Source organism: Hemiscyllium ocellatum, chromosome 3 (assembly GCF_020745735.1).
Source record: "Hemiscyllium ocellatum isolate sHemOce1 chromosome 3, sHemOce1.pat.X.cur, whole genome shotgun sequence".
Lineage (NCBI taxonomy): Eukaryota > Metazoa > Chordata > Chondrichthyes > Orectolobiformes > Hemiscylliidae > Hemiscyllium > Hemiscyllium ocellatum.
The window spans coordinates 9,052,497-9,068,733 of NC_083403.1; the positions used below are offsets into that span (position 1 = coordinate 9,052,497).

The 16,237-nt window shown below is 44.9% G+C and overlaps 1 protein-coding gene across 1 annotated transcript in view; it reads left to right on the forward strand.

The window, feature by feature from the left end:
- The window catches only part of LOC132834399 (dynein axonemal heavy chain 8-like), a 1,143,262-nt gene that overhangs the window by 312,809 nt on the left and 814,216 nt on the right, over positions 1-16,237 (forward strand). Inside the window, exons 16-17 of the mRNA XM_060853284.1 lie at positions 1,106-1,241; positions 4,239-4,426. Of these exons, the coding sequence (XP_060709267.1) occupies positions 1,106-1,241; positions 4,239-4,426 (324 nt within the window). The remainder of the gene's footprint in view (positions 1-1,105; positions 1,242-4,238; positions 4,427-16,237) is intronic.

Sequence of the window (16,237 nt, forward strand, 5' to 3'; positions counted from 1 at the left end):
TTGGGCTAGCCATATAAATATTATGATAACAAGAATTTGGATATTCTGTGGCATCTTACCTTCTGACTTCCTAAATCCTTTCCAGGATGAGTCTGTGTCTACTGGAATACTCTCTAATTATAGATGTAACACTCAAAAAGTTTAACTGTCTCAGACAATTAAAAATTAGTATTGACTTGATTGACATTCAATTAAGCAACTTAATCATTTACTTCCTTGATCACATCATGAATTAAATATAAATCAGTTAAAATTCACATTTCAGAATCCAACAAGATTTCTTCAACAACTTGTCCTAAACCCCAGCCTCTATGATCTTCTGAACAGAGTAACAGCTTCAGTCAAATACCAGCATATCTAGGGTCCTCTCCAAATGACTTACCATCCTTATATATATGCTAGACAATCATTATAGTTGGATCTAAAATCTTGTACTCCTTATGTAACAGCACTGTGGAAGCGGTGGTCACCTGCATTTTTGGAATAATTAACCATTAGCAGCACTTTTTAGCTCGACCAGTAACACCTACTAACCCATGAAAACAGAAATTTTAAAAAATACAGCCAACACAAAGAAAGACTTGACAGACTGGAAAGGGAATGTCTGTTATGTCTGAAAGCCAGCAGTCATTAAATACTAAAATGGATCATAGTGCAATGCAAAAGTGGCTAGTAATGAGACAAGTATGAACACAAAAAATAGTCCAGACGAGTCATGAATAACCATCTAATATGTGAAAACACTGAAGCAATGATTATGCTTTGAAATTGTTAAACTCGGTATTGAGCCTGCTCTCAACCTTCTGTTGAATTTCACTGAAATTATATGCCATGTAACTGGGAACTAAGGGTTATCCTTGTCACTGATCACATTATTTTACAAAGTGATAACTCAGTGTGTTTCTGATCTGCCTTTGGTCTTATCGTTGTAAAAAATATTTAAGACAATCTTTGAGAATGTTCTCATTATGCATGAATGTTATTTTTATTATTTTAATGACAAATGAGGGGTACAGCAAGCTTGTAATTGCAAATATTACTTCTTGGATAAAAAATGAAAGAATGCTTTCAACTCTTGCCTTCTAAGTACTTGTTTTTGTTCCAGAAAAATTCTGAGATCCTAAGAAGTTCACACGGCATCTCCATTGTGCATACGTACAACAAAATTGCTTATGTATTGGTGAAGTTTGAAGTATTACATCACAAGGCATGGACAAAAGAAATTTCAACTCTACAATATTGTAAGTACATAATTCCTTTGAAGGAAACCATTCTACTATACTATGGTCAATTGTGAGATAGACTTTACAGGTGAGCAGTTATTGTGCTTGGGCTTCATGCACTAGGAGAGCATACTGAGAATGTGGCAGTGAAGGTTAATACATGTGACTTTCCATTCACTAAAATTTCTGAAATCTGTGCAGCCAGCATTCAGTATTTTTAATACAAATACTTTATGCTAAGGCAGAAGTAGGTACTGCAGATGCTGGAGATTAGAGTCAAGATTAGAGTGGTGCTGGAAAAGCACAGCAGGTCAGGCAGCGTGCGAAGAGCAGGAAAATCGACATTTCAGGCAATAGCCCTTCATCAGGAATGAGGCTGGGAACCTTGGGTGGAGAGATAATTGTGAGGGGGTGGAGCTGGGGAGAAGGTAGCTGGGAGTGCAGTAGGTTGATGGAAGTGGGGGTGAAGGTGATAGATCAGAGAAGAGGGTGGAGCAGATAGGTGGGAAGGAAGATTATTAGATAAAGTATGGGGAGGGGAAATGAGGAAACTGGGACCCTCCAACACCATGGCATCAATGTGGACTTCACCAGTTTTCTCATTTCCCCTCTCCCCACTTTACCCTAGTTCAAACCTTCCAGCTCAGCACTGTCCTCATGACCTGTTCCACCTGTCAATCTTCCTGATAAAGGGCTTTTGCCTGAAACATCAATTCTCCTGCTCCTCGGATGCTGCATGAGCTGCTGTGCTTTTCCAGCACCACCCTAATCTTGACTTTATGCAAAGGTTCATGTTTTTATTTTGCAACTGTTTTGTGGAGCAGTACAGTTGAACTCTAATTCTCCAAACATGGTAAAATATGCCTTTAGGTCAAAACCTACCTGCACTTTTTGTGCTTGATGGACCATGTGAAATCCAATGTGACCTCCTAATTTTTATAACTTATTCAAGTTTCTTATTCAGGATTTTGAGGATGTAACATATTATGGGAGTGCAGGTTCATTGTACCCTGAAGGTTACTGCACAGGTGGATAGAGTGGTCAAGAAGACATATAGTATGCTAGCCTTCATTGGACGGGGTATTGAGTATAAGAGCTGGCAAGTCATGTTAAAATTGTGCAAGACATTGGTTCTGTGTACAGTTCTGGTCGCCACATTACCAAAAGGATATGGATGCTTTGGAGAGGGTGCAGAGAAGGTTTACGAGGATGTTGCCTGGTATGGAAGGTGCTAACTTTGAAGAGAGGTTGAGTAGGTTTATTTTCATTAGAAAAAAGGAGATTGAGGGGGGACCTGACTGAGGTTTACAAAATCATGAAGGGTATAGACAGGGTGGATAGAGACAAGCTTTTTCCCAGGGTGTCAATAACAAGAGATCATGCTTTCAAGGTGAGAGGTGGAAAGTTTAAGGGGATACACGCGGCAAGTACTTCACACAGAGGGTGGTAGGCGTTTCGAACGCGTTGCCAGCAGAGGTGGTAGAGGCAGGCACAGTAGATTCATTTAAGATGCGTCTGGACAGATGCATGAGTAGGTGGGGAGCAGAGGGATACGAATGCTTAGGAATTGACCAACAGGTTGAGACAGTACATTTGGATCAGCACAGGCTTAGAGGGCCAAAGGGTCTGTTCCTAGGCTGTAAATTTTCTTTGTTCTTTGTGCTTGCCACTTGTCAAATTGGTGAAGTCTTCTGACATTTGAGCATGGACTGCTTTAGTATTGAAGGCATCAGGGATGATGCTGAGCATAATACAATCTTCAGCAAAAATCCTCACTCTGACTTTATGATGGAGGGAAGTTCATTGATGAAGCAGCAGAAGAATTTGACTAGGAAGCAACTCTGAGAAACTCCTACACAGATGTCCTGGGAGTGAGATGATGGATCTCCAACAACCATAATCATCTTCCCATGTGCCAGGCATGCCTCCGACCATTGGAGAATTTTCCCATTCATTCCCATTGACACCAATTTTGATAGATCTCCTTGATGCCACCCTTGGTCAAAGGCCATCTTGAAACTGTTTCTTCTGGAAAACATCCCTGCATGCTCCAGATTACTATCTTCTCTCACTGTACAATTCAGCATCAGAAAACCATTTGTCTCACCACATTGTCTTGTCTCCTCTTAGACCAAGTCAGAAGTCACACAACACTAGTGTTTGTGGTACTAATGACAAGGGCAATAAAAGGGATCTGGTCCAATAAACAGAATGTAGACAACTAGTAAGAATGTTGAAATGTAGGCCCTCAAAGGAGTCCTCTCAGGATTACTACCAGTGCCATGCATTCGTCAGAGTAGAAAGAGCAGGATACACAGGATGAGCTCGTGGCTGAGTTCAAGTGGTCACAAAAGATGCCACATAATTGGTAGATTTTGTTTTATTGTGCAGTGCATTTCAATTATTTGCAAAAAACTTACATTGAATTCATTTATTTTGTCAATCATCTTGAATCTGCACTCTTACTGTTAACTGGTTAGCTATCATGGTGAAGTTATTTGTGATTAAAGAAGTCTCAAACATCAACATTAAACTGATTAATCAATAAAGGTTACATTCACCTTTTTCTCTTTTTGAGCTAGTTGTAGCAATTTCAAATCTCCAATCCTCTAGCTTTATCAATCAAATGCAAAAAACTGGCCCATCTAATGTATGTTTCCATATTCTCTCTTAAAGTAGTTTACTTCCTTTAAACATCCTAACCTAATGAATCTCAAATCTTTTGAAGAGAATGACTTAATATCTGTTAATATCTTTTTTTTACATACCATAGTCTTATTATTATCAACCATCCAGCTAATATTTGAGGTCCAAGAGTCAGAAAGGACTGAAACTGGTGCAGATGATGTTTGAAGAATTACAAGTATTGAAATGATATTTCTTGTATCATACAAGAATGCAAGCCAAATCATTTATTTTAAGCATTAGAGTGTTAACTGAGTTGAAATATATACATTTTATCTTAACATTCAGTGTCCTGTTTATCTAAATATTTCAAACTTGAACTTTATACAGGCCTGCATGCAACTCTTTTGATACGTGATCCAGATACTGGAAAAATGCATTCAAACTTCGATCACAGAATCATTGAGATTATGCGTGAGGCTAAATGTATGATAAAAATGGGTCTGGATGTGCCGGAAACAGCTAAACGTTTGCTAAAGTGTGAAGGTGCAGTGAAATCTAATTACGATCTTTTGAAGGTAGGTTGTGTTTTGAAGATTGTTCATGTTTTCATTAAAATTCTATTTACATTCTAATATGTAATACTACCTCATTATATTGATTCATGCACATTCAAACCTTCATGGATATTGATAATTATTACAGAGATACATGAACATCTAATTATCTGTGAGAATGACATCTAAAATTTCACATTAAAAAATCTTTTCCAAATCAAATTTTAAAAAAATAGTACTAACTGCTACTTTGTCCTGAAAGCAAATTATATTTTCAACCACAGAAGCATCCGCTCCGCCTGTTCTTTTTCTTTCCTTCTCATTCTTCTCCTCCCTTCTATGTTTTTCTTCTCTTCTGTTTTCTTGAAGTCTCGGTCTTGGACACCTAGCCACAGCCTCCAATTCCCAGCCTCTAAAGCTGTGCTGGCAGCCTGGTTCAGGGAAGCCAACAACCAGCAATCTGGAGCGGGGATGCCTGTAACAAGTGTGCCAGAAGTGGGGAAACCAGCAACCAATGTACCCTAAGCGGGGAAGCCAATGGCAACTGGGTCAGCAGCCTGGAGCAGGGAAACCAGCGACCAATGGGCCCGGAGGAGGGACTCCAGTGATCTATGTGCCTGAAACAGGGATGCCTGTGACCAGCAGCCCAGTGTGGGAGCAAGAGCAGCAGCCCAAAGCACTTGCCCGCATTGCTCAGACCTTTGCTGAGGCCTGTTCTGGAGTAATGTGTGCCGTTCTGGACACCCTGTTACTGCAAGAATATTAGTAAACTGGAGAGAGTTCGGAGAAGATTTACCAGGATGTTGCCAGGAAAAGAGAGTTTGAGTTTTAAAAATAGACTTGATAGAGTCAGAGTCCTACAGCATAGAAACAGATCCTTTGGTCCAAACTGGTCTATGACGACCAAAATGTCCATCCAAGCTAACTCCATTTCCTTACACTTGGCCAATATTCTTCTAATCATTTACTATCCATGTATTAGTCTAAATGATATTTAAATGTTGTTGTACCTGCCTCAACCATTTCTGCTGGTAGCTCAATCCATATGTATACCACCCTATGTGTAAAAGCTGCCCTTCAGGTTCCCTTTTATTCTTTCCCCCCTAACCTTAAACTGATGCTGACTAGGCCTTGATTCCCCAACCCTGGGAAAAAGACTGAGTGCATTCACCCTATTCATACATCTCATGATCTTACACACCTCTGTAAGGTTCCCTGTCAGTCTCCTAAAGAAAAACATAGGAGCTTATCTAAGCTTTCAATACAACTCAGACTGTTGAGTCATAGCAGCACCCTTCTAATTTCTGCTGAACTCTTTTCAGTTTAATAATAGCCTTCTTGTAGCAAAGTTACCAAAACTGAACATAATACTCAAGTGCGTGCTCACCAACATCCTGTACAACTGCAATATAACTTCCCTACTTAGATTCTCAGTGAGTAAATGTCACGCTGCAGCCTACAGCAGTCTTCTGTACTGTCAACGACACCTCCAACATTTGTGTCATCTGCAAACTTGCTAACCCATCCTTCAATCTCCTCATCCAAGTCATTAATAAAAATTACAAAGAGTAGAGGCCCAAGAACAGAGCTCTGTGGAATGCCACTCACCACTGACCTCCAGGCCGAATACTTTCCTTCCACTACCACTTGCTGTCTTCTGTTGACCAGCCAAGTCTGTATCCAGACAGCTAAATTTCCCTGTATCCCATTCCTCCTGACGTTCTGAATGAGCCTACCATGGAGAACCTTCTCAAATGCCTTACTGAAGTCCATATACCCCACATCCACCACTCGACCCTCATCAACTTGCCTCGTAACATCCTCAAAGAACTCAATAAGATTTGTGAGGCATGACCTGCCCCTCACAAAGCCGTGCTGAATGCCTTTAATCAAGCCATGCTCTTCCAGATGGTCATAAATCCTATCCCTCAGAATCCTTTCTAACACGACAGACGTGAGACTAACTGGTCTGTAATTGCTGGGGATTTCCCTATTTCCTTTCTTGAAAAGAGGAATTACATTTGCTTCCCTCCAGTCCTCAGGTACAACTCCAGTGGAGAGCGAGGATGCAAAGATCTTTGCAAGCGGCAAAGCAATCACATTTCTCGCTCCCCAAAGCAGCCGAGGACAAATCTGGTCTGGCCCTGGCAACTTGTCGATCTTAATGTTTGTCAAAACTTTCAGCACATCAGCTTCCTCAATCTCTATCCGTTCCAACATGCTTACCTGCTCCTCAATGGTTTCATTCACTACAAGGTCCTTTACTTTAGTAAAGACAGAAGCAAAAAACTCATTTAGGGCTTCCCCTACCTCCTCAGACTCTATATACAAGTTCCCTATGCTATTGTTGTGGTTCTGTTCGCCGAGCTGGGAATTTGTGTTGCAGACATTTAGTCCCCTGTCTAGGTGACATCCTCAGTACTTGGGAGCCTCCTGTGAAGCGCTTCTGTGATCTTTCCTCCAGCATTTGTAGTGGTTTGAATCTGCCGCTTCCGGTTGTCAGTTTCAGCTGTCCGCTGCAGTGGTCGGTATCTTGAGTCCAGGTCGATGTGCTTATTGATTGAATCTGTGGATGAGTGCCATGCCTCTAGGAATTCCCTGGCTGTTCTCTGTTTGGCTTGTCCTATAATAGTAGTGTTGTCCCAGCCGAATTCATGTTGCTTGTCATCTGCATGTGTGGCTACTAAGGATAGCTGGTCATGTCGTTTCGTGACTAGTTAGTGTTCATGGATGCGGGTTGTTAGCTGTCTTCCTGTTTGTCCTGTGTAGTGTTTTGTGCAGTCCTTGCATGGGATTTTGTACACTACATTGGTTTTGCTCATGCTGGGTATCGGGTCCTTTGTTCTGATGAGTTGTTGTCTGAGAGTGGCTGTTGGTTTGTGCGCTGTTATGAGTGTGCTGTAATTCCCAGCTCGGCGAACAGAACCGCAACAACGAGCACCCGAGCTACAAATCTTCTCCCAAAATTTGAATCCCTATGCTATCACTGATCTGCCCTACTCTTTCTGTTTTGACTATCCTAGGATGTGTGTGCTGTCCCAGTCAGAGTAGTTTCCTTGTCTGTCTGCATGTTTTGAAACTAGTGATAGTGGGTCATGTCTTTTAGTGACCAGTTGGTGTTCATGTATCCTGGTGGCGAGTTTCCTACTAGTTTGTCCAATGTAGTATTTGTTTACAGTTTTTGTTTACAGTTTTTGCATGGTATCTTGTAAATGACGTGACTTTTGCTGTTGATATTTTAATGTGTTTGTAGTTTTTTGGGCTGCAATGATGCCAAAGAGTCTTGATGTGAGGTAATGCTCAAAAATCACAAATTCTGTTTTGTTTATAACTAAGTGGTTGGGCCAGCTGCATCTTTCCTGGAATATCCACTTTACACCTGATTAAAACAAGGAGCAAAGTTAGGGTCTGGGCTACTTCCTTGAAATGTTTGAAGGAGTCTGGCCCGGTACATAACAGATTAAAGGCTCTTTGCAGGATTTGCTCTTTAGTTCCATTTTGGGATGAAGGTTGCTGGACTTAAAGGCAGCGAGTGGTAGGTGTTAGTGTCTTTTGTTCAGGGTGTTGAATTTTGTTGATTTAAGCAGTGTTTGCAATAACAATGGCTCTTCCAGTAACCAAGAGTTTTCTGAGGGTGGAGGAAGTAACTTTGAAGTGGTTTTGCAAAAAGTGATAAAGGCAAAGGTGCTGGAATTAGCAGACAATCTGGAGTTGGAGCTGTCTCCTTCAGTGCGAAAAGGAGAGATAATTACAGCTGTAGTTCAGCATTTAAATTTGCTGGAAACACCATCAGAATCTTTGGAGATTGTCAAAATTCAATTGAAAATGAAGCAGCTTGAGTAAGAAGGAAAAGGCAAGGAAAGGACAATAGAAATAGAACATAGAACATAGAAAAATACAGCACAGTACAGGCCCTTCGGCCATCGATGTTGCACCGACCGAAGCCTACCTAACCTACACTAGCCCAATAACCTCCATATGCTTATCCAATGCCCGCTTGAATGACCATAAAGAGGGAGAGTCCACCACTGATACTGGCAGGGCATTCCATGAACTCACAACACGTTGAGTAAAGAATCTACCCCTAACATCTGTCCTATACCAACCTCCCCTTAATTTAAAGCTGTGTCCCCTAGTAACAGCTGACTCCATACGCGGAAAAAGGTTCTCACTGACAACCCTATCTAAACCCCTAATCATCTTGTACACCTCTATCAAATCGCCCCAAATCTTCTTTTCTCCAATGAGAACAGCCCCAAGTGCCGCAGCCTTTCCTCATACTATCTTCCTATCATGCCAGGCAACATCCTGGTAAACCTCCTCTGCACCCGTTCCAGTGCCTCCACATCCTTCCTATAGTATGGCGACCAAACCTGCACACAATACTCCAGATGAGGCCGCACCAGAGTCTTATACAACTGCAACATGACCTCAGGACTCCGGAACTCAGTTCCTCTACCAATAAAGCCCAGTACACCATATACCTTCGTCACAGCACTATTTACCTGGGTGGCAACTTTCAGAGATCTGTTTACATGGACACCAAGATCCCTCTGCTCATCCACACTACCAAGTAGCCTACCATTAGCCCAGTAATCCATCTTCGTGTTACTCCTACCAAAGTGAATGACTTCACACTTAGCTACATTGAACTCCATTTGCCACCTTTCTGCCCAGCTCTGCAACTTATCTATATCCCGCTGTAACCTGCCACATCCTTCTTCGCTGTCCACAACTCCACCGAGTTTCGTGTCATCCGCAAACTTGCTCACCCAGCTTTCAAGCCCCTCCTCTAGATCATTTATAAAGATGACAAACAGCAATGGTCCCAAAACAGATTCTTGTGGAACACCGCTAGTAACTGCACTCTAAGATGAACCTTTGCCATCAACTACTACCCTCTGTCTCCTTCCAGCCAGCCAATTCCTAATCCAAACCTCTAATGCACCCTCAATGCCATACCTCCGTAATTTTTGCAGTTGCCTACCATGGGGTACCTTATCGAACGCCTTGCTAAAATCCAAATGCACCACATCTACTGCTTTACCCTCGTCCACTTCCTTGGTCACCTTCTCAAAGAACTCAATAATGTTTGTGAGGCAAGACCTGCCCTTCACAAAATCATGCTGACTATCCTTGATCACATTATTCCTATCCAGATGTTCACAAATCCTATCCCTTACAATTCTCTCTAAGACTTTGCCCACAACAGAAGTGAGACTCACTGGCCTATAGTTACTAGGGCTGTCCCTACTCCCCTTCTTGAACAAAGGGACCACATTCGCTATCCTCCAGTCTTCTGGCACTATTCCTGTAGACAACGACGACAAAAAAATCAAGGCCAATGGCTCCACTATCTCCTCCCTAGCTTCCCAGAGGATCCTAGGATAAGTGCCATCAGGCCCAGGGGACTTATCTATTTTCACCCTTTCCAGTATTCCCCAGACCTCTTCCCTACATGCCTCAAAGCCATCCATTCTAATCACTTGTGACTCAATATTCACATCGGCAACAATGTCCTGTTCCTGAGTGAATACTGACGAAAAGTATTCATTCAGTGTCTCCCCAATCTCCTCCGCCTCCACGCACAACTTCGTACTACTATCCTTGACTGGACCGATACCTACCCTAGTCATCCTTTTTATTCCTGACATACCTATAGAAAGCCTTAGGGTTTTCCCTAATCCTACCAACCAAGGACTTTACATGTCCCCTTCTCGCTGCTCTTAGCTCTCTCTTTAGATCCTTCCTGGCTACCTTGTAACTCTCAATCGCCCCAATTGAATCTTCATGCCTCATCTTTACATAGGACGCCCTCTTCCCTTTAACAAGGGATTCCAATTCCTTATTAAACTATGGCTCCCTCACAAGACCCTTTCCTCCCTGCCTGGTACATACTTATCAAGGACACCCAATAGCTGCTCCTTGAACAAGCTCCACATATCATTTGTGTCCTTCCCTTGAAGCCTATTTTTCCAATCCACACATCCTAAGTCATGCCTCACCGCATCATAATTACCCTGCCCCCATCTATAACTCCTGCCCTGCAGTGCACGCTTATCCCTCTCCATCACTAGAGTAAAAGTCACCGAGTTGTGGTCACTGTCCCCGAAGTGCTCACCTACCTCCAAGTCTAACACCTGGCCTGGTTCATTACCTAGAACCAAATCTAGTATGGCCTCACCTCTTGTTGGCCTGTCTACATATTGTGTCAGGAAGCCCTCCTGCACACATTGGACAAACACTGACCCATCTAACGAACTCGAGCTATAGCTTTCCCAGTCAATGTCTGGGAAGTTAAAGTCCCCCATAACAACCACCCTACTACTTTCACTCTTCTCCTGAATCATCCTTGCAATACTTTCTTCTACGTCTCTAGGACAATTAGGAGGCCTGTAGAAAACTCCTGACAGAGTGACCTCACCTTTCCTATTTCTAACCTCAGCCCAAACTACCTCAGATGGCAAGTATTCCTCCATCGTCCTTTCCACCGCTGTAATACTATCCTTGACAAGCAATGCCACACCTCCCCCTCTTTTATCCCCAGCTCTGACCCTACTAATACATTTAAACCCTGGAACCTGCAATAGCCATTCCTGTCCCGGTTCTACCCACGTCTCTGTAATGGCCACAACATTGAAGTCCCAGGTACCAACCCATGCTGCAAGTTCATCTACCTTATTTCTTATACTTCTGGCATTGAAGTATACACACTTCAAGCCACCTTCCTGTTTACCGGCACCCTCCTTCGAGATTGATGCCTTGTTCCTAACCTCCCTACACTCAAGGTCCTGTACCCTAAAGCTACAGTCCAGATTCCCATGTCCCTGCAGAGTTAGTTTAAACCCTCCCAAACAGCACTAGCAAACCTCCCCTCAAGAATGCTGGTGCCTCTCAGGTTCAGGTGGAGACCATCCTGTTTATAGAGGCCCCACCTTCCCCAGAAAAAACCCCAGTTGTCCAGAAACCGGAATCCCTCCCTCCTGCACCATCCCTGTAGCCATGCATTTAACTGTTCTCTCTCCCTATTTTTTGACTCTCTATCACGTGGCACGGGTAACAAACCAGAGACAACAACTCTGTTTGTTCTAGCTCTGAGCTTCCAACCTAGCTCCCTGAAAGCCTGCCTAACATCCTCACCCCCCTTCCTACCTATGTCGTTGGTGCCACGACCTGGGGTTGCTCACCCTCCCCCTTAAGGACCCGGAAAACACGATCAGAGACATCACGTACCCTTGCACCTGGGAGGCAACATACCAATCATGAGTCTCTGTCGCCCCCGCAAAACCGCCTATCTGTGCACCTCACTATTGAGTCCCCAATAACTATCGCTGAAAATGTGTTGCTGGTTAAAGCACAGCAGGTTAGGCAGCATCCAAAGAATAGGAAATTCGACATTCCGGGCATAAGCCCTTCATCAGGAATACCAATCTTTTACCCAATAACTATCGCTCTACCTTTCTCCGCCCTTCCCTTCTGTGCAACGGGGACAGGCTCCATGCCAGAGGCCTGAACCCCATTGCTTACCCCTGGTAAGTCGTCCCCCCCACAAGTATCCAAAACGGTATACTTGTTATTGAGGGGAACGGCCGCAGGGGGTCTCTGCACTGTCTGCTTCCTCCCAGTCCCCCTCACAGTCACCCATCTGTCTATAAGTTTCGGAGTAACTACTTCCGTAAAGCTCTGATCTATGACCACCTCTGCCGCCCGAATGATCCATAGTTCATCCAACTCCAGCTCCAGTTCCCTAACACTGTCTTGGAGGAGCTGGAGATGGGTGCACTTCCTGCAAGTGTATTCAGCAGGGACGCTAATGGCTTCCCTCACCTCATACATCTTGCAAGAGGAACATTTCACTGCCTTCGCTGCCATCCCTCTAAAAGGTAAACTTTAAAAAGAAAACTAGATCTAAAGAAACAAACAAGCAAAATGCAGCACTTACCTGCTTACCACAACGGGTCTTATTATTAGGTTAGAGGAGGAGGGCGGCTGGGAGGCTCTACCCCTGTAGTGCCTCGGGCTCCCTGCCTGCACGCTTTTATAAGAAAAAAAGCCTTCCCAAGTAAGCTAGCACGAAACCAGCTTCCGGGTCCACTAGGCGCTTAAAAAAACTTTAAATTTTAGCCGTTAAAAAAAAACAATAACTGGACTATACCGCGACTTAAAAAAAACACCACCAGACAGCCGTTACCTGCTCCGCCTAGAGAGTGAAATGAAATGGTTTGAATTACAATTAAAAGAGAGAGCAAAGAGAGAAAAAGGGAAAGTGGAAAGGAAGAAAGAGACAGAGTTTGAACTTCAGAAGTTGGCACTTAGAAAAGGAGAAAGTGAGGACTGCAGATGCTGGAGATCAGAGCTGAAAAATGTGTTGCTGGTAAAGCGCAGCAGGTCAGGCAGCATCAAAGGATCAGGAGAATCAACGTTTCAGGCATAAGCCTTTCTTCAGGAAAGAGGAGGGTGTGCCAAACAGGCTAAGATAAAAGGTAGGGAGGAGAGACTTGGGGGAGGGGTGTTGGGAATGCAATTGGTGGAAGGAGGTTAAGGTGAGGGTGATAGGCCGGAGAGAGGGTGGGAGCAAAGAGGTCAGGAAGAAGATTGTAGGTCAAGAAGGCGGTGTTGAGTCTGAGGGCTGGGACTGAGAAAAGGTGGCAGGAGGGGAAATGAGGAAGCTGGAGAAATCTGTATTCATCTCTTGTAGTTGGAGGGTTCCTAGGCGGAAAATGAGGCGCTCTTCCTCCAGGCATCGTGTTGCCATGGTCTGGCGATGGTGGAGGCCAAGGACCTGCATGTCCTTGGCGAGTGCGAGGGGGCATTAAAGTGTTCCGTCACAGAGTGGTTGGGTTGGTTGGTGCAGGTGTCCCAGAGGTGTTCTCTGAAACGTTCCGCAAGTAAGCGGCCTGTCTCCCCAATGTAGAGGAGGCCACATCGGGTGCAGTGGATGCAGTAAATGATGTGTGTGGAGGTGCAGGTGAATTTGTGACAGATATGGAAGAATCGCTTGGGGCCTTGGAGGGAAGTAAGGGGGGAGGTGTGGGCGCAAGCTTTGCATTTCTTGGGGTTGTAGGGGAAGGTGCCGGGAGTGGAGGTTGGGTTGGTGGGGAGTGTGGACCTGACGAGGGAGTCGCAGAGGGAGTGTTCTTTCCGGAACGCTGATAGGGGAGGGGAGGGAAATATATCCTTGGTGGTGGGGTCTTTTAGGAGGTGGCGGAAATGACGAAGGATGATACAATGTATTTGGAGGTTGGTGGGGTGGTAGGGGAGGGCCAGTGGGGTTTTGTCAATTGGAGGGGCGGGGTTCAAGGGCGGAGGAGCGGGAAGTGGAGGAGATGCGGTGGATAGCATCATTAACCATGTCTCAGGGGAAATTGCGGTCTTTGAAGAAGGAGGCCATCTGGGTTGTTCGTTATTGGGGTTGGTCCTCCTGGGAGCAGATGCGGTGGAGGCGAAGGAATTGGGAAATAGGGATGGCGTTTTTACAGGGGGCAGGGTGGGAGGAGGTGTAATCTAGGTAGCTGCGGGAGTTGGTCAGTTTATAGTAAACGTCTATATTGAGTCGGTCGTTCGAGACAGAAATGGAGAGGTCTAGGAAGGGGAGGGAGGAGTCTGAGACGGTCCAGGTAAATTTGAGGTCGGGGTGGAAGGTGTTAGTAAAGTGGATGAACTGTTCAACCTCCTCGTGGGAGCATGAGGTAGCGCCGATACAGTCATCGATGTAGCGGAAGAAAAGGTGGGGGGTGGTACCGGTGTAGCTGCGGAAGATGGACTATTCCACATATTCTATGAAGAGGCAGGCATAGCTGGGGCCCATGCGGGTGGCCATGGCAACTCCTTTGGTTTGGAGGAAGTGGGAGAATTGGAAAGAGAAGTTGTTCAGAGTGAGGACCAGTTCAGTCAGTCGAAGGAGGGTGTCAGTGGAAGGGTACTGGTTGTTTCGGCAGGAAAGGAAGAAGCGGAGGGCTTTGAGGCATTCGTGATGGGGGATGGTGGTGTATAGGGACTGGATGTCCATGGTGAAGATAAGGCGTTGGGGCCTGGGGAAGCAAAAATCATGGAGGAGGTGGAGGGCGTGGGTGGTGTCCCAAACGTAGGTGGGGAGTTCTTGGACTAAGGGGGACAGGACCATGTCGAGGTATGCAGAGATGAGTTCGTTGAGGCAGGCGCAGGCTGAAACAATGGGTCAGCTGGAGCAGTCAGGTTTGTCGATTTTAGGCAGGAGGTTGAAACGGGCGGTGCGGGGTTGTGGGACTATGAGGTTGGAGGCAGTGGATGGGAGGTCCCCTGAGGTGATGAAGTTATGGATGGTCTGGGAGATGATGGTTTGATGGTGGGAGGTGGGGTCATGGTCCAGGGGGCAGTAGGAGGAGGTGTCTGGGAGCTGGCATTTAGCCTCAGCAATGTAAAGATCAGTGTGCCAAACCCAAATGGCCTCCTTCTTCAAAGACCGCAATTTCCGCTCAGACGTGGTTGACGATGCTATCCACCGCATTTCCTCCACTTCCCGCTCCTCTGCCCTTGAACCCCACCTACCTCCAGATACATCATAGAACATAGAACATAGAAAAATACAGCGCAGTACAGGCCCTCCGGCCTTCGATGTTGCGCCGACCAAAGTCTACCTAACCTACACTAGCCCAATAACCTCCATATGCTTATCCAATGCCCGCTTAAATGACCATAAAGAGGGAGAGTTCACCACTGCTACTGGCAGGGCATTCCATGAACTCACAACCCGCTGAGTAAAGAATCTACCCCTAACATCTGTCCTATACCTACCACCCCTTAATTTAAAGCTGTGTCCCCTAGTAACAGCTGACTCCATTAACAGAAAAAGGTTCAGTGTCTACCCTATCTAAACCCCTAATCATCTTGTACACCTTTATCAAATCTCCCCTAAACCTTCTTTTCTCCAATGAGAACAGCCCCAAGTGCCTCAGCCTTTCCTCATATGATCTTCCTACCATGCCAGGCAACATCCTGGTAAACCTCCTCTGCACTCGTTCCAATGCCTCCACATCCTTCCTATAGTATGGCGACCAAAACTGCACACAATACTCCAGATGAGGCCGCACCAGAGTCTTATACAACTGCAACATGACCTCAGGACTCTGGAACTCAATTCCTCTACCAATAAAGCCCAGTACACCATATGCCTTCTTCACAGCACTATTTACCTGGGTGGCAACTTTCAGAGATCTGTTTACATGGACACCAAGATCCCTCTGCTCATCCACACTACCAAGTAGCCTACCATTAGCCCAGTAATCCATCTTCTTGTTACTCCTACCAAAGTGAATGACTTCACACTTAGCTACATTGAACTCCATTTGCCACCTTTCTGCCCAGCTCTGCAACTTATCTATATCCCGCTGTAACCTGCCACATCCTTCTTCGCTGTCCACAACTCCACCGAGTTTCGTGTCATCCGCAAACTTGCTCACCCAGCTTTCAAGCCCCTCCTCTAGATCATTTATAAAGATGACAAACAGCAATGGTCCCAAAACAGACCCTTGTGGAACACCGCTAGTAACTGCACTCTAAGATGAACCTATTCCATCAACTACTACCCTCTGTCTCCTTCCAGCCAGCCAATTCCTAATCCAAACCTCTAATGCACCCTCAATGCCATACCTCCGTAGTTTTTGCATTAGCCTACCATGGGGTACCTTATCGAACGCCTTGCTAAAATCCATATACACCACATCTACTGCTTTACCCTCGTCCACCTCCTTAGTCACCTTCTCAAAGAACTCAATAAGGTTTGTGAGGCACGACCTGCCCTTCACAAAACCATGCTGACTATCCTTGATCACATTATTCCTATCCAGATGTTCA